This window comes from Sturnus vulgaris, chromosome 8 (genome assembly GCF_052056855.1).
Source record: "Sturnus vulgaris isolate bStuVul1 chromosome 8, bStuVul1.hap1, whole genome shotgun sequence".
NCBI lineage: Eukaryota > Metazoa > Chordata > Aves > Passeriformes > Sturnidae > Sturnus > Sturnus vulgaris.
Genome location: NC_142250.1, coordinates 24,609,126 through 24,635,407, shown reverse-complemented (window position 1 = coordinate 24,635,407; position 26,282 = coordinate 24,609,126). Strand labels below are relative to the sequence as shown.

The following is a 26,282-nucleotide window of genomic DNA, read 5'->3' as shown; positions in this document are numbered from 1 at the left end:
TCCTCCTTCTAGTTTATGTTCAAACCAGCACAATTTACAATAAGAAAATGGGACAAAGTACAATGTTCTGATACAGCCAAAAAAACAAGTTCTGATTTCAATAAATTCAACTCTGTGCTGAGTACCTTACAAAGTTTTGAATTTAGTAAAATATTGAGTGCCTAGGGAACTTTATTAATTTTGGAGTCTGGAAGATCTTACAAATATTAAATATCTTTGCAGGAACACTTAGTCAGTCTGGATGAGCCAGCCTCGGAAGCTGGACAAGAAGCTCTGCTTAGACAAGAGCAAGCAAAAATCATTCGTTTCGAAAGGCAAGCGGAAGAGTTCCTCAATGCAGTCTTTTACAGAAAAGGTTGGTTTTAATGGTGGGAGGAGGATGCGGGAAATGGTCTCTCGTGTGGTGTTTTTGCATGCAATGTAGGTATCAGAGATCTGATGTTCAAGCTGTATGTTCAGTATTTTTCAATCATCTTCTTCATATATATTGATCAGTGATAAAAATTATCTCTCAAATGTGGGCTTGGGACTTCGGAAGAGAGTTTAACTGTTTAACCCTAAACCAAATCTCTCCATGAGAAAACTGGTGTTTTCACTTTGGGAGAGATGACTCATTTCTTACCCTGCAGAACTGTTCCCCATAACCAGTGTTTAGGTGAGTGGGCTGTTTGGAAGAAAGGTCAAGTGGCAGTGGTGGTAGTAGGTGGGTAATGTGTTTTTTTAAAAAATATTTATTTTATTTTGATGAGATATGTACTAATGGAGTTTTTCTTAAAGGTCATCAGTCTTTTCACTGTTGGTAATGATTACCCACCCTATTCCCAACAATCTAGAGTATAAAATATTATTGGAATAGTGCTCAGGGGGATGTACGAAGAATTCAAAATGTGATCAGCGAAAGAATTGCTTTAGATATGCTGAGAACATGCTCAATGCTAGAAAATCATTTAAGTATCTTCTGGAGAGTTGTTACTTAAACTATGCTCTTAAGGAAGGCATAGAGCTCATTTCACTGTTTTATACAAAATCTGAGAAACATGAATCCAGAGGTTGCTTCCAAATGCATCCTGAATGAAAGTACATCATACTTATCAGTCTAACCCATGTGTGAGAAAATCTGCCAAATCAGTAATTCCAACCTATCTGCTGGGGGACAATGCAAGGCTTCAGTGTAACAAATTAGAAATTGCTGTAGCCAGTCCTCAGCCCTTCTTTCCAGTGACCAAAATATTTAAAGGTGTTTTAAGTAGATAACAGTATCTTAGCCTTTCTTTTATGACTCAAATGAATAAATACAAGCTATACATTGTGATGCTTCTATACTTTTTGTAATACATGCAGGATGGTAGGAAGGATAGTTACTGCATTACTACTGATAATTCAGATAATGTCTTTATTCTAAGGCTTCCTTTTCAAGTTTTCTTTTTTCTTGTAAGGTTAATGTTTCCTTCTGCTTTGAGTTTATCCTGTTTATCTTCAAATCCAGAAGGAATTTAAGAAAACTAAAGTGTAGAGAAAGTACAGTTTTTTCCATATTGCTATTTCTGGTGAGGAAAAGAAAAAGTCCTTCCATAATTTCCAAATTGTTTATTAAAGACTTCATTCCTTTACCACTAAACTTAAATCTTTGACACGTATGTGTGTGTGTCTTTTAGGAAAGTATGCTTTTTAAAATTCATTGGGGAGCCAGCAGCAGATATTGCAGTGTGCTAATGAAGGGTATAATACTCTCTCCATGGCTGGATACCCAGAATAAAGATAATGGAATGTCAGATGTCTAAAAATCTTTGAGAATTTTTAAAAAATATACCCTTGTTTTCCTTCCTTGGACAAAGCTGTGCTTGCTGCAAGAGCAATAGGTGAGGGGTAGAAGCCTGTCAGGAAGTCAGTTCTGAATCCATGATTTTCAAGCTTGCCTGTATTTAGATTGCTTGAAGTCTAACTCATGCTACTGTTATAAGATCCCAAGGCACTGTCATACCAAAGAGGACACAAAGAATGGCAGAACTCTGACATTCCTACATTGCTCAGAGATACTGAGCTCTTCTGGCTTCATGCCAGCAATTAGTTTTTTTTCTTCTTTCCATTCTCACTACCAATAACATTTGAGATGGGTATTTTATAGCCCAGGTAGGTGAGAGAAAATGCAGATGCTCTCTGAACACTGGCCACAAATTCATGTACTGAACATGAATTAGGAATTAACAAGATCAGCAAACATGTTTACTGTCCATTAATCTTAGTCCTTTCTCTGAAATTTGTGTCCCTGGCACTCTGACCCAGTAATGCTTCCTTCAAATAATCATTTTTTCCAGTGAAAGCAGAGTGGTAGTACTTAGTTGTCTGTTACCTTTACTTTGTAGCAGGACAGGACCTTCTTCTGGTTTAATGAAATCATACCTTTATTTGTTTGATACTGCCCTTTTAAGATTTTGGTATAAAAATACACAAAAGGCTTTAAAGCTCAGACATACTCCTTTAGACTATGTATATCTCATAATTTTTTGCTGTATTTTTTCTTCTCTGAGAATTTTTATGTTTTAGTTAATTTTCATTACATTTTCTTAAAAAAACCTGGACAGCTGGAGTCAAGATAAATATCTGGTTGATTTCAAGTGATGCTGGAGGGGCACCAGCACATGTTTTCCACTCACTTTTGAACAGCTTTAATCCTCAGCATTCAGGCTTTATATTAAGCAAGAAGCCTTTAATGTGCTAGGTACCTACTCTTGTGCTTAAAAATTGAGTTTTGTGACCTGAATTAGTGCATTTATCTTGAACAGCACTAGAAAGTTGTCATTCTGGGCTGATTCTTTGAAGTTGCAGATTACAAGGATGCATGGCTGTAGGCATATGTAATGTTTTATTTCTGAATATGTAAATATGTTCAGATATAAGCATTTTTGAAATGAACTTATGAAGTGCACAGTAAAGGTCTGAGTCTTCATTCAGAAACCACAAGTGCCATAGAGCTCTGCATTCCTGCCAGCCCCGCTTGTATATGCTGCAAGGACATGTCAAACAGTTGGTATCCATGTGATTGTGCCATCAAATTGTGTCCCTCTCGGCCTCCCTAGAGCCTTTCTTTGTCCTTCAGGAGGTTATAGTGAAGAGATTAAAATAGTAGAAGAAATGCCACCACAGCAGAACAAAGCCTCCACACTTTTCCAGGCTGGTGTCCTTGTGGATCACTTGGGAAGCAAGTGAGATTATAAATACCAAAATTTAAGTTTGGCTCCTTTTTTGGTGTCTTCTTAAAACTGTGGTATTTGATACTTATCAACAAGTAAAATCTACAGGATGTTTCAAAGAAAATGGTTACATATTTACATAAACCTCCTGGAAATTTGTAAATTTACAGAAATTTACTGTAAGAATGTACATGCTGACTGTATAAGATCTTGAGTGTAGAAAGCTGTGCTTAACAGAAAAGAATTTGGACTTGATAAGTATTTAAAACTCAATATGGTGTTTCATCAAAAAACAGACTGCTACTGCTGCTCTTTAATTTGTGGGCAGCTCTGCTCAAATCTTCATGTCAGTAATCTTTCATACATACAGTAAAGCTGGTTTGTTGGATTGATGTACTTTTGACAAAAATGGTGGCGAAAAGGAAATCTAACACTGAAAGGTCCCACAGAAGATTTTGCTAATTCTAGTAGCTCAGTCTCAGTGGATTACCTTTCAACCTGGGCAATTTTTTTAAAAAGAGATAGTAAACACTTCTCTATTGCTCCCTCTTGAGAGCTGCTTTTTAAGATTTGTTTGGTCTTCTGCTGTACAGTTTTTTTCTGAATGTTTCTTTGGTAATAGAAAATCAAACCTTCTGAGCCATTTCTGGAATAGTGGTGTGGTTGTCTGTGCTTTGGAGTTTTTTGGGAGTATTGTGGGTGGTTGGTTTGTTGTTGTTGTTTGGGTTTTTTGGGGTGTGGGTTTGTTTGTTTGTTTGTTTTAAAAAATCCCAAATTGATTTGGCCAGAGAACACAGTGTTTCAAGTGAAGTGGAAGGACTTAGCTTTTGTGATTTAGGAGTTACAGATTTACTTTCATTTCACAAATTATTACTGGTCTAAAATAGTGGTTTTTGTCAATAAATTTTTTGGGTTGCCCACATGCCCAGATACCTTTTTTATTTATACACTATTTAGTATAAATAAATTGGAATGCCTAGTTGTTCTATTTCACATCCATTACTAATAGATTTAGCAGCTCTTCTAGAAATAGAATTATTTATCATGTGACACATCTTGGGGTTTTGTGTATATGCAAGTTCTTTGGGTAATTCGTGATCCTGCATTGATTACAATGGTAGAAATATCAAAAGGAATAAATAGAATGAGATGGAAGACACTTGAACATTTGATCTTCATATGAATAACTTTAAATGATCAGAACTATAGGGCTTTATTTCTCAGTAAACTTATAGGGGACTGCTGCAACTTTATTCTCCATTTTACCCTTCTGTAGCTGCAGGTAAGTTATGCACTTCCACTGTATAACCTGTTCAATGTTTTTGGATGAGCTCCCTTACTTGGCACTTTAGCTCTCCTTTCCATTTCCACACCTCTTAAAGGTCTGGTCAAATATATCTATATTTTAAAACAAAATATGAGATTCAATATGTCTTTTAGCAAAGTGTTATTTTTAGAAGGCTGTACCAGAATTAGCAATGGTTCTTATTCAGGTATTTAAGACTAAAGTACATTTTCTACAGAAACTATTTTATCTTTGGCTTTTTTTTTCCCCTGGATTTTTTTTCGTAAATAAACAATGACTTAATATAAAAGCTGTTTTACTTAAAGTGCTTCCTTAAAAGAAATCTCTAATATTTGCAGACAGTCCTAGGGTCTCTGACCCCAATATTCCCCTAGTGGCCCGTGAGATCATGCAGCGAATGATCCGACAGTTTGCTGCTGAATATACCTCAAAAAATAGCTCTACTCAGGACTCCAGCCAGCCCAATAGCACAAAGAACCAAAGCCTGCTGAAAGCATCTCTGGTCGCCTCCTCTCCCACGGCTGCAACTGCTCAGAACCCTGTGCTCAGCAAACTGCTCATGGCTGACCAAGACTCACCTCTGGACCTTACTGTCAGAAAGTCTCAGTCAGAACCTAGTGAACAAGGTAGGACTCTTACCAGTGTCTTGCATCCTGTGGCAATCCATTAATGGCATTCTTGTTGCAGAACCAGACAATTAGAAGGTTGCACCTTTGCATAAAATGTAAAGTGGAAAAGCAATAGATGTTTTTACAATAAAATCACTAGTTCAATGTGGCTGGGAGAGAAAAGACTTTTTGAAAGAATGTGGGCCCATAGACATGAGAGATTCTTCTGAAGAAGGGCCAAGGGGATGGACATGCTCTAGACTCTGAGGATAAATGTGCTGTTCTTACTGGGAGCTGCAAGAGACAGTCTGCCAAAATAGACTGTACACTTGCTGATAAGAAAAGTTCGTGTGGTCATGAAAATCATGATGCTGTCTCTTCTCTGAAGATTAGTGCACAGTCTGACTGAAAGGCTGATTTATTTTCTTTTTGGTGGTGTGAGAAGAGTATCTTTTAAAAGTCTGTGAGAAATTGCTTTGTGAAGGCTATAAAAATGTTACCCACGAACTGCACTAAACTTCCAGGTTTGTGCATTTGGAAGAAATGTCTCCTTTCTACCTTAAAAATAGACTTGTTCTGCAGAGCACAGATTGAATAACTTGTAACAGTATTTCAGAGCTTATTTTAATTCAAAAACCTTGCTTTCAATCAGAAATGCCTTTTTTTTTAAAGAAGGAAATTTTGTGGGTTATATAGTATATGAACTTGCCTTTTCTGCAACAGTTGAATCCTAAGTGTATCATACTGATTAAAATTAGACCCTTTACCCTTCTTCAGAAAAATGTTAGTGCTTGAAGTCATTCTGTCACAGTAGGCTGTCCATCTGCAAATGGAAAAGCTGCCTGCAAAAAAAAAAAAAGCCTTTTTCTAGCTAGGGCAGAAGAGTAGGTATCCCTTTATTCTTTTAAATTTGGTTTATGAAGCTTTTTGTAAACAGGTTAGTTTTGTGTGTCTGGTGAAATGCAGCTGGGACACCTGGACATGTACTGCACTTACTGAAAGCTGTTGTTGCACTTCAGTTACAAACTGCAGAGAGAGGTTGAATAGTGTCTCTCTTGAAATGTGGACCTGTACAGTTAGCTGATAGACATTTTTTTCTAGCTGTCTTTATTATAAATGCATTTTGTGGGTGTGTTTTGTACATATGTTTAAAAATGTTCAACTGTTCTCATTGTTAAACTTTTTGCTGGAAGAAAGAGAAAGAGAATCAGTTTTGCTTTGTTCCTTTTTAATTAGAGGGTGGTATGGTGAAGAAGTAAGCATGTACATTAACTGTTCTTTAGCTACCATGTGATGGAAAAAGCTGTAAGATAATGTTCATAACACTTGTTATGGAAGTAGAACATGTGCGTATTGACTTATACAGTAATTTGTTTGCTGATGTAAATTTTTTCCCAATTCACATTTAATGTAATTGGAAAGAGATTTTGCCAATTTGTTAATGAGAGATTTCAGAGGCTGTCATGAAAGATTTCTAGTGGTGCTTTGTGCTGTATTTTGTTCTAGTGACTTGGGGGGAACCCAGCTAGTTGTAAGCTTCTCCCTGGTGGTTGACCCTGCTTCCCCTGTGGGTCATAGTGACCCTCCTGAGGGAGGAAGCATGCATCCAAGTGCCTCCAGCAGCTGCCTGTGCTGTCTAGCCTCTTGAAAAGAAGGAAAGACTTGATCCAGTCTGTGTCTCTTGTGCCTGCATAAGTGTTGTTCAAAAAGAAAATTTAATTTTCTGCTTGCTTAAGTTTGGGTTATGGTGTGTTCCCAAATGCAGTGGGTGGAACAGCTTTCCATAAGTTAATTCTAGTTCACTGTTTATCGTGCTTTTTCTCCATATGTCAAATGAGAACTTTAAGCAATCTGAAAGCCGTCTTACATTGTTCCTGTGTTGGGTGGTATTCACTTGATTAGATGGAATGAGTGAGGAGCTCTGGTATGTCTCCAGTTCACCGTGCCAACAGGTTTCATTTATCTTTGCCTCATAAATTCCTCATTTCAAGGCTTCCAGGAACTTCAGATGGCTGGGCTGCTTCAGTGACAAGTTGCCCTTATTAACGTGACCAGAATTTCAAGCTGCTTCAGTGCAGCAGGAGCAAGGCTTTCCTGGTGAAACACACACCCTATAAATGCAGAGTTTATATAACGGTTTGCAGGGGAGCATGGGGGAAACGTGAGGAAGTGCCATTAGTTGAGAGTGGAGGAAGCGGTCTTAGAGGAAAACCAATTTGGCGTAGGGAAGAGAGGGAATAAAACAACACAACAGAGGAGAAAGGCAGCAGCTCTTCCAGTAAGGAACCGTTGGAGACATGAAAAAACATGATGAAGCTGGCTGCCACGTGAGATAGAATCTCACATCTATGTGTGTGTTCATTTAATTTCTGATACGAAATTCTCAGTGAATTTTCCTACAAGAGATTTGGATTAAAAAAAAATAAAAATTGAATGCTGGCTTGCAGCCTCCCTTTGAAAGGGGAAGTATCTCAGGTTGACAAATCTTGAAGATTGTCTCAGTTCTGGACCACTGAGAGATAGCTATGTGATAGGCTCTGTTGTATCCAGAACTGTCACTTGTAAATAATTCATTATGCTATGTCTCTTGTAACAGATGCACTTTTAATTTTGTTAATTTTATTGTGATTTCTGAAGACTACATTGAAGTCACATGTAAACCATATTGAAAAAAAAAAAAAATCCAAGCCTTATTTTATTTAAAAATACAATAAACCAAAAAATGTTGTGTGCTAAAAATGACTTCAGCTCAGAAGATTTGCTTTGTCTTTTCAGCTGAAGACAAGATCAGCATGGCTGATCTTGCTTCTTCAAACACTGAAGTTTTTCTGTTGTCTCTACAGACGGTGTGCTTGATTTATCCACTAAGAAGAGTCCTTGCGCTGGCAGCACCTCTCTGAGTCACTCTCCAGGGTGCTCCAGTACTTCGGGAAATGGGTAAGAGAAAACAACTTACTATGACCTTTTAAAACAATTTTTTACTAAAAATGTGTGCTTAACTCCTGTTAATTTTTTACTTTCTTTTGGTGTTAACCCTTTGGAGTAATGTGTTTTCAGCTTGTACCTTTGGCAAATATCTTCACCCCACCTGCCAAATAAGAGTTGTTACCAACTGAGACAGAGTTAACTTGCAGTTAAAGACTAGTATCTGTTATTTTGGCCAATTTGGTACTTAGCCAGAGATCTTTCCATTACCTGTTTCCTGGGTTTAGTGATAGGTGATTTCTGTGGAGATGCAAGTTCATTTAAATGCATGAAGAGTCTTAGAAGCTTTGCAGTATATTTAGACTCCATTTCACTGAGGGCTAAGTTAGCTAACAGGAAAATTTATTTTAGAGGTAACAATGATTTGGGTCATAAACCATGCTGAATTTGAATTAAATCACCGCATGATTTTTGTTAATATTTCCTAGCATAAACCACAACTTAGAAAAGGACATGGGGCAGGGAGTCAGGTAGTTTGGAAAACTTTAAATGTAACTTTGGATTTGCAGTTCTGTAGTACTGAACAAGTTTTTTTTTAAAAAATAATCACAAAGTGTGTGGTGTACTACTCTTGCCTAATCAGTTCAAGGTGTGAAATACTGTTAAATAAAAAAAAATATCTTTAGGTTTCGTATTTCTAATGGTCACCATTTGCATACATTTAGAAACCCTTTACTATTAGTCAGGGTTGTATGGAGAAGCTGACTGGGACTCGGGGGCTTTGGGTGTTGATTATCTTGAAGCTACTGTGAACAAAGAATTTTTGGTCTAAGTAAATAAGTAGTACATGGTTTAAAGTGCTATTAATTGCTGGATTTAGCTTTATAGTAGCCTTTGAAAAACTTAAAAATCTCAACTAGCAACCCTCTTCCACCTCCAATCCCATGTACTGATAACAGCTGATTGAATTTTTGCATTTCTCTCTGGAAAAATATTGCTGTCTCAGATTTCTCCTTTCAAGATTACTTTTCTGTTTAATATTTCTATTAATAAAATACTTTAATCCTTCTTTAAAACTTAGTCTTAATACTTTTTACAATTCTTTAGCATAAACATTCCCCAGCAGCACTTCTCTTTTAATTCTGAACAGGTTATTTCCATCTTTATTTTCCTAGGAAGGCAGCAGAAGCCACTGAGGCTCTGCCCTTGTTTGTGAATCAAGTGAGGGCCAAAGTCCAACACACAGGGATGACAGGGCCAGCATCTGCCACTGTCCTGCTCAGTCTGGTGGGTCCAGAGAGGATGGGGCATACTGGCACCTGTGGTTACTTGTACAGGTGTGTGGTATATGAGGCTGGCTGCAGCTTGTTTAGCATCACTAAGGCAGGTGTAACCCTTTATTAGCTGCCAGTATGACTTTTGTTTAGGTGTAGAATCACTGGTGCACAATGTGACGCTGATACATGCTGTAGAAGGGGTGGAGAATGCACGTTGTCTGAGAGGGTTCTCTGGAACGGCAAACTTTCATCCATTTCTCTAGATTTTGTTCTGAATCCTTGTTGACTTTTGTTGTGCACATCCTATGACTTGTTGCATCCTGGAAAGAAGTGAACAGCATGTGTATCAAGCATTGTGTATGTTACATGCCAGGTTCTTTCAGTGGATGTCTTTTCCCTAAAGACTTTTTTTAACCCCAGTGTGATGTTAAAAATAATAATGTAGCTTTTCAGTACTATGTATCCTATGCTTAAGTAACGCTGATTTAGCCAGAGGACTTTACACCAGTGTAGTGTCCCAGAGCATTAAAATAGATCGTCTTTGTTAATTTGTATGCTGAACGTGGAGAAATTTGGGGGTGGATTTTGAAACCAATGTGACTTAATAACTACAGGGGGCTAAGCAATCAAAGCATTAAAATAGATGTGATTCTCTGCAGCAGTAGTACTTAATTTCATAGAAAGAACACTTGTGATGAAAGGGAAATGGTAAAAATACATACTGCCTTTTTTTTTTTTTTGTTAACCCTTGATCTGGATGACAGATGGAGCTTAGATCTTCCTTTTTCTAGGCATACTTCATATCAAATATGATTCAGGGCTGTGTATATATGCAGTTAGTTGTTAAGAGAGCAGTTTGGTAAGTCTAGTATAATGCAGCGTTTTTCCTTGTGATCCGCAGTATCCCAGCTTTCATATTCGGTGCTTGATGAAAGTCAGGCAAATACCTTTGAGGCCTGCTAAGCTTTTTCTTTTATCCTGAGCAGCAGTTCTTCAATATGATGTAAGCAAACATTATCCAGGATTTCCACCTATGTGTAGATACTGCAGGTGGCAGTCATATTTGCATGTTGAATATGTTGCACTTTGGCTTACTCTTTTATTACTGTGCTTGTTTAGTGGTAACGTCACACCAGTAACACAGTTGTGTGTAGATCTATGGCGATTGATTACTACTTTGTAATTAAGGTGCTATTTTCAGACGCGCGAAGCCTTTTCTACTCCGAGAATTTGTGAACCCAACCAGAGACCAGCCAACAGGTTTCGTTTTTCTTTGCCCAAAAAGCTTCTCTTTTTTTGCGAACAAGTTTTAAAACTGACTGATGCTGAGACTTAAAAAAAAAAATTAAAGTAATAAAAAAAAAATTTAGAGAAAAATAAATAACGCAAAAAGTGATGTTACCCAAGCAAGGCCTTCTAATAAAGGAGTGGCCCCCTCACCCATCCCTCCCTACCTGTGCAAGTCCTGCTCACATCAGTTTCCTTCCATCCAATTAGGCGACCTGGGAGACCCAGCCAGCACCATCCGGAGGGACTACAGAGTGGTGATGGGGTACCTCCAAGAAGCTTGCAGGATGGAACCAGGGAAGGTTATGGCCACTCCACATCTCTTAAAGTACCGCTGGCTCGATCACTCCAGATTAGTGAAGAACTGCTGAGCAGAAACCAGTTTTCTACGGCTGCCAGCCATGGGCCATCTGGACTACAGAATCATGGACAGCACTTAATATTATCCAGGGAGGCTTCTTGGGCAAAACCACACTACGAATTCAATTTCACCCGCATGAAATTCAGGGGAAATGGTGCACTCAGCAACATCAGTGACCTTCCTTTTCTTACAGAAAACTCTGCCTTTCAAAAAATGGCACTTCAAACTAAACAGGATGGGAAAAAGGACGTGAGCCATTCATCTCCTGTGGATTTAAAGATACCACAAGTTCGAGGCATGGACCTTTCATGGGAGTCCCGCACTGGTGACCAGTACAGCTATAGCTCTTTGGTAATGGGTTCACAAACGGAGAGCGCGCTTAGCAAAAAGTTAAGGGCTATCCTTCCAAAACAAAATAGGAGAAGTTTGCTGGATGCTGGACCAGATTCCTGGGGCTCAGATGCTGAGCAGTCTACCTCTGGACAGCCATATCCCACCTCAGATCAAGAGGGAGATCCTGGCTCCAAGCAACCTAGGAAGAAAAGAGGGAGATACAGACAGTACAACAGCGAGATACTGGAGGAAGCAATCTCTGTGGTTATGAGTGGGAAAATGAGTGTTTCCAAAGCTCAGAGTATTTATGGGATCCCCCACAGTACACTGGAGTACAAAGTTAAAGAGAGGCTGGGCACTTTGAAAAACCCTCCAAAGAAAAAAATGAAATTAATGAGGTCGGAGGGGCAGGATGTTTCAGTAAAGATTGAATTAGATCCCCAGGGAGAAGCAGCACAAAGTGCGAATGAATTGAAGGATGAATAGGGATGTTGTAGAGTGCCAATTACTTTGCAAACTGGGTGAGCACTACTGCATAGTTCAACCATCACTGAGCGCACCTGAGTCTCCTGTTTACTGCAATGCTCTTTCCTTTGCAGTTTAGCATAGACTTACGTGAACACAGGTGAAAGATGTGCTCTGAATGTCACATTTGTAAATTTTTCTAGCCTGGTATGGCGCAGTTTCCCTCCTTCACCTGCCCACTGCCCTATTTCTTTCTTTCTTCTTTTTTGTTTTCTTTTGCCTTTTGCATGTTTCTCTGTAATAGAGAATTGAGTTACCTCACAAAGAATGCAGATCTGTAGAAGTGGACATCTTGCCTGTAGAGCCTGCCTGAACTTCTGATGTTGGATTTTTCATATCTGCCTTTATAGAAATAAGTCCACTTTGTTAAACTGACACTCTCCTAAAACCAGGCAATTTTCAAATGAAAATCAGACTGTCATTCTTCAAAAATGTTTCAGAAATCTTTTTTTCCCCTCTTATTTTTGTTGATCCAGTTGATTGAAAGATTTGAGCTAAATCAAATTATTTAGGAATGGTATCTCTCTTGAACTCAGATTTGTCAACTAGATAGATAATCAATTGGGTCTAATTAGGCTCTCCACTGTTTTCTTTCTAAATTAACTGTACTTACCATTTGTTGTCTGCTTAGTGCTCACCCGGCGGGGAGGGGAGGGAAAACTTACATACACTACCTTCAGAAAATGTCAGTTAATTATTTATAACACTACCTTCGCTGTAATTTTATTTGGTGTTTTTGAAGGGTGATAGACTCACCTGCTTGAGGATGTAGCCTTATCTCACGGAAGACAAGCTTCTCACAGTCAGGAGCAGTCAGGGTACACTAAATGATGTATTAGGGTATGCCTCATTATACCAGAACTACGGTTCTTTGTGACCTTTACACTTTTGACAGACTTGATTCTGAGTTTACTAAACTATGTGGTCCCAACAGCTAGTTTAAATGACTCTAATCCAGGGATGGGGGATTTGCATAACAAACTACTGTGATACTGAAAAAAAAAAAAAAAAAGGAAAAAAAATAGCCCACAAAATGGTGATCTTAAACGTTACAACCTCAGTAGTCTGCCCAAATATCCACATTAGTGAAGGAGCTTGTTAATGTTCAGGGAAGAATTAAAACACTGGTAGCCTGATCTAATTCAGGCTCTGCATCATGTCTATCTGTAATACTGTCAGGGTCGAACACTCAATTAATGGGTGTTTCCTTTTTAAATATTACAGTTGCCAGTAGCAGGAATTTATTTAAGTCCTGCTTTTTTGTTGTTGTTTTTATTTAATCTATTTTGATAGTGGTTTAGCACATGCTAGAATAAGCATTTGAACACCATAAAAAAAAAGCACTCCATAAACCACAAATCTGGGGTTTTTTTTCCATATGGTGATATCTTTATGATTATATGGAGATCCAGGATAAGTTTTGTACTGAACTTTTATCTTTGATACTTTCTGCGGGAGTGGTCAGTAACTAAGTGGAGCTTACTGGATTTACCACAACATGACCAAATCATAATTGCTGGTTCTTCAGGTAGAAGCAATTTGGTCTTAAATCTGTGCAAAAGGTAGATAGAATTTCCATTTTTTCCCCATTTGCACAGCCAAAAGAAGCATTGGAGTTTCTGTGTGAGAGCATTAAGTGATGTCAGTGAAAGTGGTTTCTCAAAGTTCATGGGAGGGTGGCCTAGGTAGTGCTAGGAATGCTGAATGACTTCTGGAACAGTTGATTCTATTAGCCTGTCCCCCTCCCCAGCAACTTCATATTTTCAAAGGTTAGGCACACCATTGCTGTTGTTTTAAATATGCACTGCTCATTCTTGAAATGGACTGGGCATTTGGACCCGAGTATACTTTATTTTTGTTTACTTAATATATTTTAGTCCTCAAAATCCTGGTTCCTTGTAGCTTTCTAGTTGTCATCTTGGCATTTAAAGCAGTTTAAGCTCAGTAGCAGTATATAAACTCTGCAATATGTTCCAGTTTAGCTGGTGATTGCAATAAAGGTTCAGTTTAAGGTGTGGTTTCATCTGCTGTTGGAGGTTATGGTAGAAAGTTTGTTGCAAATTAAAAAAAAAAGTTACACAGTTTTACTCTTAAGAGAGGTTTAACCTTTTGCAGTTGTCCTTATTTAAGAAACATGAGTTGAGTTTTATAAAACTTGTCACTGTAGTGTACGTGGAGTGCTCATTTTACTAACCTAAATATTTTGTATGTGTATGTTTAAGTGGGTGACAATCGTGCAGCAGAAGAATGGTGTGCCTACCCTTTAATGCTGCAGTTTTAAGAGAGAATTTGTCTTGTCATTTCAGACTGTAGGCTAAGAATTGTAAATAGATAGTGAGAAGTTGAGTACTCTTTATTTGCTTTGGTTAGAAAGTGGATTTAAAATGAAAAAAAAAAACCAACAACAACAAACCAAACAACTAACTTTCTCAGTTTAAATGTCCTGAGACCTGAAGATTGTAATACTCATAACTGCAAAGCTTTTAAACACAACACTTGATCTGTGATAACTTAATATTCAGGTAATCTTTCTTTTTCGAGAAGCTTTTGAACAACCATATTTCCTCCAAAGGTCTCTGTTTAAAAAGGAAAAAAAAGAAAAAGTGTAGATTATTTTTTAAGCACTAATTGCATTACATTGGTAACTGCAATATGAAATAGCCATTATTGTTTTGTGAAGCATGGTTGAGATTAGTTAGTGGTCCCTTTTTAAAATTTCATGAGCCTCTCAAAAAATAAAAACAAATTTAAAAAAAAGCTGCTGAATATTCAAAAGATATATATTTTACCTTATTGTAGGTTTTGTAAATTTAGTCTGTAATATTCAGGTGCACCTTTTAATGTTACTTTTTTGTTTCAAAGTCCCATCTAATGTATTTTCTCTGAGGTGATTCATCACTTAAGACTAGTATCACTCTAAGTGCTGCAGTGATCACTTAAGATTTTGTTTCATTTTTCACTACATATTTTTTGCAGGCGCTTTCAGTGTAGCTAACTAGTAGTATTTGGGATCATTTTAAATATATGATTGGAATTAATGTTTGTCCATTAGCATGCTTAATTTTCTGCTGACCAGCAGTTTGCATGGCCAAAATCCCTGGTTGACCATATTTTGGTGTGGGAAGGTGTGGTTCACTGCGGTCTTTGTAACAAAAGCCTTGTTTCTCATCTTATTTCTGGTAAGTGGATGCTTATGTTACTTGGATCACTTGGACAGGAGAAAGATTTTTAAAGCCTTCTCCTACTGCTCTTCTGAGATCGCATTAACGTGTAACATAGACAAACTGCAACCCTGTAAAAATCGAGACATTGTTAGGAGGAGACCTTTCGGGTATTTTTTGTCACTAGTTTTCTCTTATTCCCGAGAATGTCCATCTGATGTAGTTATTGGACTTAACAGTATTGTTGTGTACTACGTTGATGTAGCTGAAAAAGCCTGACAGCAAGAAACTGTGAATTATATTTGTGGCAGTCTCTGAAAACTAGTTTTTCAGTCCAAGTACCATGAAGGAGAATCCCCCTCCCCTAGCCCATCCTAGAAAAGTAATTTTATATTTTGTGTGTATAAAGTTTTAAGAATCGAAGTTTCATATTGTACTGAAGTTTAGGTGTCGCTTGGTAAATCTTTGCTGCAGCATATAATTGAAGATGAGTAAGGCTTAGTGTGGTAGGGGTCCTGGTGTGGAGTTAATTATCGTACAGTTCTGGTGAGAAAGCCCAACATGTATGAAATGTGTCCTTTATTTTTTTTTTTTAATTTGGATTTGTAAGATGTAAAAGTGCTTTTTTAGAACTCTGACCTATTACAAACTATTACCTCACTTTCAGCCAGCTGGATCCTCATTCCACAGTGTTGTAGGCATTATTGTGGCTGTAATGCTTGAGTACAGCTATAGAGTTGAACGTTTCCAGTTAGATATTGTAGGGACACGTTTCTGGACTCGTTTTTATTTCTGTCTAAAGATAATTTATTTTCCAGTCATTCCCTGTTTTTTTTTTTCTAAAGGTTCAAGACAGTTTCCTTTAGAATTTCTCATTTTTTTCCCTGTTGCACAGGAGAAATTGCTGCATAAGCAATACAGGTATGCCTTTACTGTCTTTTTCGTTGCAGAACTCCTAACTTGGTGCTTGCATTACCAACCCTACTGCTAGACCTGAATTCAAACTCTGAACCTTTTTGGCAGTTGGAGAAAAAATTATTTTTAACGATGCAGGGTACAGATAGGATAATGCCTCTAGCAAGGGAACACGTTCAGCTTGTGTTCTCTTGCACCTCCTGCATGACCTTTTTTGTAGAACTTTTCACTGCTGGAGGATATTTCTAAATACAGGAGGTAACTGCACTTGAGTTTAGACTGGATGAGAGCAGACAAGGAATTGTCTGTGCTTTGTCTTGTAGCAGGCCAACATTTGCATTGAAATATTTCTTTCGAGGAGTATATTGCCTTTCCTTGGAAATTCATGGGAGCTGGCAAAGTGATTCAGGGGCTTTAGGGTTGAGCAGGCTTTGTGAAACAACTTTTTAGTTCTGATTGAATTGCTTTTTGTATCATCTGCAACAATTGTTACACAGGCAAAACTGGAACTGCCATGTGTTTCTTTCCAGTTTACTTTCAAGTAATGCTCTTAAGATGTCCTTGAGTCTTAGGAGAAGAACACAGTGTCCAAGGAGTGAAGGGAGCACTCTGCTGTTCCCTTTTTTCTCAAAAACAGTGTGGCTGCATCTGTAATGTAAAGAACTCTTTCTTCAGTGAAGACAAAATTTGAACTCTTCAGTATAAGAATGCATACTCTTATTGCAGTCCAAAATCTTGTGAAGGCAAAATTATTAATCTTACTGAAAGATTGGTCATAATATTTTAAATAGCTTAAATTCTCTGCCAGATATTAGAAGTAGGATGGGAAGGGTTGTTACCCTTATTTTCATGAGGATCAGAAACCTCTAGGTATTCCCCACAAATGTTTCAGAAATTAAATGTAATTTCAGTTTAAGTCAATGTTGCTTTTTCTTGGCATCAGTACATAATGTTGGCTAATATTGTTTTAGAAAGCTGTAAGAAAATAATTTTGAGATTTGTTTTGGTACTATAAAGGTTTCTACTTGATCTTGAATTATATTGAAAATTCAGTAATTGGAACCTTCAGAAACCTGGAAATCTGCACTGCTAGTTGTATGCAGTTCTGATGAATGTAGCAGATAAAGTCGCCACTATAGTAACTCATTTCTGATTATCCAGTGTAAGAACACAATGCACTGTGATGACCACTAGGCAGAGAGATATTACAAACTCAAAACTTCACATATACCAGAAAAAGCCGTTAAGTACTTAGAGCATTCCAGTGTCCATCTCTCTCTCTGTTTCCTGTTCTTTCTTTGACTGGGGCCAAGTCTCTAAACCAGTATTACAGAAGCAGTTTTGGATCTCATGTCCTACTGAATTATGCCTATATTCAGGTATTGTCATAAAAACCTTCATATTAAGAGAGCTTTATTTAATCCTCACAAAATTCTCTTAGCCCAGTTGCAAAATCAGTTTTCCTGGGTGATATACTAGGAAGGAGGATTTTTTCAGCCTGTCCAGGGCATTTCATTTACCTTCTTGAAAACAAACATCCCCACCTGTGCCCGTATGCTTGTCTCTACTGAATTGGTAAGTATAATTTAGGAGGACTCAAGATGATAACTACCTTACAGAGCAGGGATTAGGACAAAGGCTTCATTCTGACCTGAGCAGGAAAAGTGAACATCAAAAACAATTTCTCTCATCATCACCTAGCACAGTTTATCTTAATATTTTTTTCCTACTCAGAAATAATGAGGATACTACTAGAGCTACTTAAACAGTTTATCAATTACTTGGTGCTACATTTCTCAAATAGTTTTGCAGATAATACTTTTTATGCCTGTTTAAAAGCATGTAAACTTTTACTATCACTAAAAAAAGCACTTGTCTGACCTATTCTAAAATATCAGAAAAGGGATAAATAACTGCAGCACTTTTTCTGTTACAATGCCAGAGTCTTAATTAAATCTGGCCTTCAGGTTATGAGATACTTCAAATATACAATGTAGGATCATTAACAGCTTGTCAGGTCAGATCGCAAGGTTTCTTAGGATATTAATCTGTCTTTTAAAGACTAGTAAAACAAAATATTCTGGAGTTCAGGCAGGGGATGTATATATACATGCCTGGTATTTTTAACTGATCATTTCAGTAGGCCATTTCAGGGCTTAACATTGGGAATCTGGGATGATGGGTAGGGAGGGGAAGTTTCCCAAACAGAAATAAAAAACCATTTTGGACCATTGTTTAATGTTCAGTTTGAAAACTATATCACAAGAATAATGGGTAGGGATTCTTTCTCCCTTATGCCTTCAGGGAATGAGTAGTATTTAGAATCTCTGGCTGAAATTCAAGCCTTTTTACCGTGTAAATTTTTAATATAAACTCATTGACATGCTTTTTACATCTGAGGACTGAAAATGGATCTTAATGTTTAAGTTGTGGAATGGTATATTTCTTAAATGAAGGGGGAACATTTAAAAAAATAGATTAGAATACCAGCATTAGTGAGCTTAAGGAATTTTAGTATGTAATAGCAAAGTATAGCAAAGTATTTGATTAAAAAATTAATCTTGAATTGCTAGTCTGTAACTAGGTGCATTCTAATTTAGCAGGTGAATATTCTTTACTTATCGATATATGATGGGCTTTTTGCAAATAGAAACCTTTATCTCAGTCCCACGTGTTGCTTGTACTGATGGGATGTATGCTTACAGCAGCTTACTGCTGCTTTAAAATGTATAAAATGTTTTGAGTGTTTGCTCATAACTCTTTCTAACCTCCACTTGTTAAATTGTCAGACATTGGTATTTTATCAGTCCGCAATGTAAGTTTAAACTAATGTTCTTAGGAATCCGACTTGTACACACACTGTTTAAAAACCCTCAGGGACAGTTTACACACTATCCTCACTCAATTCAGGTACTTGTACTCTCTTCTTAAACCTAGCAGTGACTTGTATTTTGTTTTGCTTTTCTTTTGACGTGCTGATAGCACATCCTTGATGAATGTCAACTTAAAACTCAGTTCAGGTATCCAGGTATAACTCAGCCAAACGGATTTTAAAGCTGCATATTTACTCTCCAGCACACAGTGCCTCAGACACTTATAGTGGCATTCTGTATATTCAGTTATTACTACTGAGCAGATCGCGTGGGGGTTCCTGGTATGTATTGTAAGAAATTCCTATGTATATTATATAATATGTATTATATTATATACATATATAGTATATATGTTATCTTAAACTTATATATTTTAAAATGCCACTACTAGCCAGCGCAGCTAAAAATGAAATACATTCCCAGCTGCCTCTGTGAACAGCAGAGGCAGCTTCTTAACGTGGCTCTTGCTTCTCTCTCACCATAACTACTTCTAACCTCAAGCACGGGTCCTTGGCTGTCTGACCTCTACACTCTAGTTATGCAATGTCCTTAGAGAATTCTGTGCACTGGCCACTGTGATGGAAACCAATGGGCCGGGAGTGCTTTGAGCTTATTAGTAATTGTTCTGCCAAAGTTGGTGTTTGTATGACAAGCGTGTAAACCTGTCAGATAATCAGCAGAGGTCCAGGTTGTCCATAATTACTTACACCTCCTGGGTAGGACCAGAGTTCACGAGGTGCCTCCTTTCTAAGGCTAAGCGCTGTTCACTGAACACCTGCAGTGCCAGGCCTCTGTGCAGTGCTCACCCTGAGGCCAAGCCTGAAACTAAAATCTGCTCTTCTGCCTTCATGGTGATCTGTTGGCAGTCGCAAGTCAGCAACACCTCTGCTTTATTATTTGACACTTTACATCTAAAAAGTCTTCTCTTTCTATTTATGTAACCCATAGTCTTTGAAGAGTATGGAAAATGGCATTTCTCTCTGACCTCTAGAAGTTCAAGTGTCATGGGAAAAAAAAACAGGAACCCCCCCTTTACTCTTATGGACCTCATTTCAATATACTGTTTACAGTTTGACGGAATTGTATAATTTAATATTTCTCTTGTACTGTAGTTTATATTTATTTACAGATTTTTTTTGTACTGTGTGATTTGAATTTTTTGTTCCTTGCTATGATCAATGTTTTATGTAGTAGAGCACTTATGATCACAAATTAAGGTTTTTGGTTTGATTGCACTACATTAATTTTTTTAATGCAGTTCTGATTTTTTGACTGGACTAAATAAGCTGTGTCTTAATGTATGTGATAAGTACTTTTAAATTTTTATTTCATGTGGTCCATTTATTTTTTGCATTGTATGTCAAAGCGCTAATTCTCTTGTTGTGCATGTGTAAGATTTAATGGCTCCATTGTATTATTTGACCATGTCATTTTGGAAACACATTCCCAGCTGTAACGTTGTGTATGGTAGTTTTCACTGGATGCTAGACTTTTCAAAACCACTATTCTTCTAATAAATTTTGTTGTGAAAAACTTCAAGGGGTTCCAATTCTGTTGTTTCTAATGTGCTTTCCAAATGCCTGTACTAGTAGCCCAAGGATATGAGATGCAAACTATCACAAGGGGGGAGAAGCAGAGGAGGAAGTGAAAATAGAAGATAAAGCAATTTCTGGCTGAAGGACTGAGCTTTGGAATCTCTGTACTCCATTGGGTTCTTGTCCTAAATAGGATTGACGATAAAGCTGCTTTAGCAGCTGGGTAGGGAATACATGTGAAAGCTGAAACGCTGTCTCATAGCAGCCCAGTCTCATGAACTCCCGTATTCTAATTTGTGCTTCCCTACTGGCCACCTTAATTTCCTTAATGGTAAATAATTTATCCAGTGAAGAACAAACAATCTCTCAGGAGGGAAAATAAAAGGTGGTGTAGTGATGTTCAACTGAGCACTTAGTAATGAGCCAAGGTAGACACAGAGGTAGTGAAAGCATGGCCCGAGCCCTGTGTGGGTCGGTTTTGGACTGTGGGGTGGCAGTGGGAAGAGCACCAGTTTGGGCAGCAGAGCTTTGTACTGGAGCACACGTCACAAGGCACAGGCATGTTGCTTAGCTGCTCACCAAGGCACTGGTGTTGCTTTTATTTTCTCTGCTCTTCCACAGAGAAGGCACGTCTCCAGCTCCCCGTTTGCATAGGGGAAGCTCCAGCAACTCCTTCTTGTCCCTCTCCATGGGGGCACAAGGCAAATGCATCAGTGACACCACACTGCATCCAGCTCTTCTCCAAGATCTATGTTTACTTTCTCGTGACTGTACTTTGGGTTGAACTACTTTTGATGTTATGCATTATTGATACTGAAATGCTGAATACTAAAAAGTAGGTTACACTAAGTGGTGTATAATGGAACCCACGTGAGTTTAGGCATTTCTGCTAACCTTTGTGTTCAGTACTAGGATGATTTTGAGAGTGATGCATAGGGATTTCCTAGCTTTAGGAAAATTCATAATGCTGCATGGTATCTAGCCCAGGTTTCTTTTCTCCTGAGAAACTGCCTTTCTTAGCATGTGCTATTGAAAAGTAGGTAATTTAGGGTTTACATTTTTCAGTGCCTTTTTTGTTTTTTAAGAGCCTTAAATAACTGTTACATTGCAAATTAATTATCATATTCCTTGTATACTGATACCAGTATTAAAAACAAAAAGCAAAATGGTAATTGGGTGTTGTCATTGGTTTAGCTTTACCAGGCAAATCTTTCTTAAATAAAAAACTTGGTTTAACTAGAGACTGCATCTTACACTTATTCAGGAATAGTGAGTTTTTATGTGTAAATAGCTTGAAAGCTTTGTGCAGTAAACTATCATTTATCTTTTTTTTTTCTCTTTGTCTGAATACATCTGTCAAATCTATGAAAATAGACTTTGAAAGTGATGAACCATATTCCCATCTGCCATTCTTTAAGATGAATTACACTGTGCAGGCTTGTCCCAGAACATTTTTAATTGACACTTTTAGTCCTGCGATTATCACAAATACCAAGTTTTTCTGCTTTTCCTGAAGGGCTTGTTGATGGTCTCTCACTGCTAAAATGAAATTGTTCAAAACTGAAGGAACACAATCTTGATTTCTTCTTTTAAAAGCTATTTCCTGTATCATGACAAGATTGCACAAGATGTTGCACCCAGACCCAGAAAGACACTTCCATGCCGTTGTCTCTTATAAAAGTAGAAAAGAAATACAATTAGCCCTGTTAGACAGCTTTAAAAGTCACCTGTTATTTTCCTTCAGCTTGTTTGGACTCAGGGTGGGTTTTGAGCTCCTCAATCTGTTAGTGGAAGAGGCAGCTGCCTCTTTTGTACCTGCAAGAGCATATCTCGGTCACCTTCTGAAGTTACAGATCCTTTGTGGAGTAGCAGTGGACCCTCACATACAAGTCCCTTGCTACAATGCCGATATTCCCTCAGATGGGAAAGGAGAGGTTCTGCTCATTGCTGCTCTGTGGAAGTGAGAGCTGCTGGAAGGGGAAGAGCAGGAAGCTTCAGCTTCAAGTGCACCTGCAAGTTTTGGTATTTAAACTAAGCCTGTAAGGAGGCAACTCCCTGAGCTCAGCATGAAGGATCAGAAAGTTGGAAATAAATGTGTGTTTTGTGAGTGAAGCTCGTTTAATTAAGGCGATTCCTGAGCATCAGAGTTTCACCTTCCCATGTAACCAAAGCTGAGCCCTTGTGTCGTGGATCCTCAGAGTCAAACAGCAGCAGTGCAGAGCTTGCTCTGGTGTCTGCAGTAAGACTGATCACCAGTGGCTTTCCTGCCTGAGCATGCTGAGCTCTCTAATTTCCTAGAGGTGTAACAAAAGTGGGTCTGGGGGAGGGGCAGGATTTAAATCCTGATTCAGGAAGATACTTCAGCAAATCACTATTTTATTAATCTGCCAACTCTGCTCTGGCAGGTGCCCAAACAAGGGTACTGGCTGAATGGAGGTTTTAACTGGAAGTGAGTAGCAGGTTCTTGGACCTGTTTAGGAATGTGATTCATGTACAGAGGAACAGAGCTACAGATGAAAAGCAATTTCAAAAAACTGAGCTTGAAGTGTTAGGGCAAATCTAGGATTATGGACTTTGATACAATGAAAATGGAAAAGAGATTAAAGAGAAAGTTGATCTTTTTAATGTAATTATTCTTGAGACACTTTAATAGATGTTACAATGGTAGAAGGATCCCAATTTGTGAGAGTGCTGTTTCCTCTGATCTGGTACATTTGATGCAGACTGTAACTTGAAATCCAAGGTGTTCTCAGCTGTCTAGTAGGAAAATCAAAAGAAATGTGAATGACTTCACACCTGTGAATTATGAATTAATTAAATTCCTTCTTGCCCACCTACTTGAAAACTGCAGACAACACAATCTTTAAAACCTCCCTTTTGCTATCATGAAGAAGGAACACAAAACAATTGCATCTTGTTTTTACAGGTCACTTTGAATGTATCAAAATTGCAAATCACATTTGAAATAGAATTTCAAAAATTCTCTTGCTGCCTCCTCCTCAGGTGTCTCACAGCTCTGCAGGTGTCTGTTCCCAACACAGTTAACTAAAAGGCAGATTTTTGTATGCCATGGCTACAGCTCAGATTTCCAGGAATTGTTTTAAAGCTCAACTAAAATTAGAAGCACTTAAGCTTTACTTCAGAGCATAGAAATATAAGCACTGCTGCCTGAACATACAAAAGTTGCCTGTATGAAAATACAGCTGCATCCCCCTAAGGAGCTGACCGGAATCCTGGACCATAACCCACCCAGCCCACACATTAACACCAAGAGGGATGGGGCAGAGGCTTCAGCTGTCGCCTGTACCTGAGCCTGCAGTGGAATTGTTGATGTGTGGCTCCTGCCTTGTCTCCTTGGCTGTGGTTTCCAGGGCTTGCTTTGTCACAGCTTGCATGCTTACCTTTGCTGGGCTCCTGCTCCAGGTGCAGATCAGTCAGCTGTGTGCTGACAGGAGGAGTGGTATGTCTATACAGGATTATCAGCAAACTGCCTGTAAAAATTATAGTGCTAAATAGGTTACACCTGCTAAGGTTTGGAATTTTTTTTTTTTCTGATATGCACCAAGATCCCATTGTTACATGTCCCAGATCCCTCCTGCCCCGCTATTAAAGTGTAGGGCTTGCTTAACTTATTTGGAGTTACTTTCCTAAGTTTGATGGAGGCTTTTATGATATCCTTTCTTAAAGCTGAGCCTTTCTTTTCCCTGAGCTTTAGAGGAAGGGTCTGACACTAATTGTTGAGTTACTCTGGGACTAAAGGGTAAATCTGACACCGGAAGAAACCAAACAGTTTCCCTGCACGTGTGAAGTTTTTTCATACAGACAGCCAGTATTTATGCTGGGTCCCTTGCTATAATCTAACACTGGGATGGTTGCTTGGAGAATCCCCTAGTTTCCACCACATTCCCCTTTCAGGTGAAGGTAGTAGTATAGTTTTTTTCATGCTTTCAGGTTTACTGTGGTTACACATGGTATCTTCCTCAGATTCCTTTAAGGCCTTTAAAGCAACTAGTTGCATGTGAGGTGTTATCAAGGGTTTAAAACAACGATTTGATTTTGAAAGGAGACTGTAAAAAAAGACCCAGTAGGATTCTGGTTTTGCATAAGAAGCTATCATAGCTAATATACTCTGTACAGAAATACAAGGTTTTTTCTTGTTTCTATCCATCAAACATCAGCTCAAGGTTTGAAAGCTAAACAAGCTTACTTGGTACCTGAAGTGTGGTTGTTAAATAACTAAGTTCTGGTCGGACCATGGTGGCAGCTGCCTGACCTTACTGCTCCCTAGAGGTCTATCTAGCTGTAATTCAGTGAGCTTTGCTGCTCATGCACAAAAGCAAGTAGATTTTTTGCTCCTGTTTCAGGCCCCGTATTGGCTTTTCTCTAACAGACACAAGTGTGTACCACTCATCTGCTCTTTAATTCTAGCCACCTTGGCCATACCTGTTCTTATGTTGGTGCCTTTACTTCTGTTTGAGTGTAGACTGGATTGCTAATTGATAAAAGGAAAAATAACATAACTCAAAATTTAAAAGAAATATGCTTTGCACTCAATTATATTATTACATTTGGCATAACAGTTATATAATGTAATATTGTAATAGAATAAAAATTATAAAGCTTAAAATCAAAGTGACAAAGGTAGTGGCTTAGTGCTGGCAAAGAGCAGATTGATGGGGGTTGGGTTTTGGCTTTTTCATCTGTTCTTTTGTAGCTCATGAGTAAAAAAAAAAGACTTTCCTTGCAAGATTTATAAGAGTAGAGAGGCCTCAGCAGGACAACAGGGGATTTGGCACTCGACCTTCTGCGGGTCAGAATTCCCACCATGTGCATTGTTTGGGCTCTGGTGTCACCATCTGAACATCTGAGTTGCTTAGAGGAGGAATTTTTAGAGGTGGTTTAGCTGTGATTTCTCGGTATGGTCCCGTTCTGTATTTCTCTGGTCATAAAAAGCACAGTGCAATTGCCAACATCCTATTTGCATTGTTGTCTCGTTACAACTGCGTGGTTAAGCGTGAGTTCATTTCTGGGAGCTCTCTGGGTTTGCGTAGTGCACTTACTGTTAATAAGATGAAAAGTCTGTGGTTGAGGACATCTGCAATTGCTTGATGGGCAGCATGTGCTAATGGGTCATCATCACTTTGCCTTTCTCTGTGAAGGTTAGGGACTCATTTTCCTGCTGGAGGGACCAGGAAAGCACAGAAGTCAGAGGGAGGCAATCTGTGAAGGCATCCTGGGGGGATCTGCAGGGCTGTGATGCTTGCTCCTTCCTTGCTGCGTGTGAGGAGTGATGAGTCACCTCTGCTTTTTCCAAAGGATCTGTTCGTTTGCAGGCATAAGCTCTTGTTGATAATTTTTTTCATTTTATTTCTCATTTTGTGACAAACTAGCAATTGATGGGTTTTGTCACCAGTATAAAGAAACAAACAATACCTATCATTATGCTGCTGAAAAGAAAGTCGCACAGAGATAAAGTACATTTCAACTGCAGCATCCATTTATAAAGGGTAAAATGCCAATTGAGGAGGCTTTAAATATGGTAAATACCCCTGGGTATACTATTAGTGATGGAATGTTACATACTAAGCAAGGTGCAGTTCCCTGCCTCAATTTACCACCTAGCTGCACAAATGTTGGGTGTGTAGGGGAAGATGTAACCTTTCTTAGTGGACATTTGGCAGGGTCAGATGTGGTTTGGATTTGTTAGTCTTCCTCTAGCATTGAGATGTGTGACAATGTAAACAAAGGAGGAAAATAATTGTGGGCCAGGATATCAAGGTGAATTTTTGAGAGGAAGAATAGACTCTCTTAAGAGAGGGAGGAAGGACAAGAGTGTGTAATGACAAGGGTTAAAAAAAAAAAAAGAGGATGATGTGAGGGATGTGCAGAAATGGAAGGATGAGAGGTTTGAGCTGAAGGGGAGGGGCATGCATTAGTGCAGAGGAAATCTCTCCTCACTGGTACGCATAGAGACATTTCCTGCCT

General features: G+C 38.4%; 1 protein-coding gene across 11 annotated transcripts in view; it reads left to right on the top strand.

Moving 5' to 3' along the window:
- LCOR (ligand dependent nuclear receptor corepressor) overlaps nucleotides 1–26,282 on the top strand; it is a 90,507-nt gene that overhangs the window by 45,100 nt on the left and 19,125 nt on the right. For 7 of the 11 annotated variants that reach the window (XM_088169224.1, XM_088169223.1, XM_088169228.1 and 4 more), the window contains 3 exons: nucleotides 223–355; nucleotides 4,836–5,123; nucleotides 7,949–8,042. In XM_088169224.1, the coding sequence (XP_088025350.1) occupies nucleotides 4,886–5,123; nucleotides 7,949–8,042 (332 nt within the window). In that variant the 5' untranslated portion in view covers nucleotides 223–355; nucleotides 4,836–4,885. Of the gene's footprint in view, nucleotides 1–222; nucleotides 356–4,835; nucleotides 5,124–7,948; nucleotides 8,043–10,804; nucleotides 20,302–26,282 lie in introns of those variants that run through there. The other 4 variants (XM_088169231.1, XM_088169232.1, XM_088169233.1 and 1 more) reach the window with 2 other exon arrangements.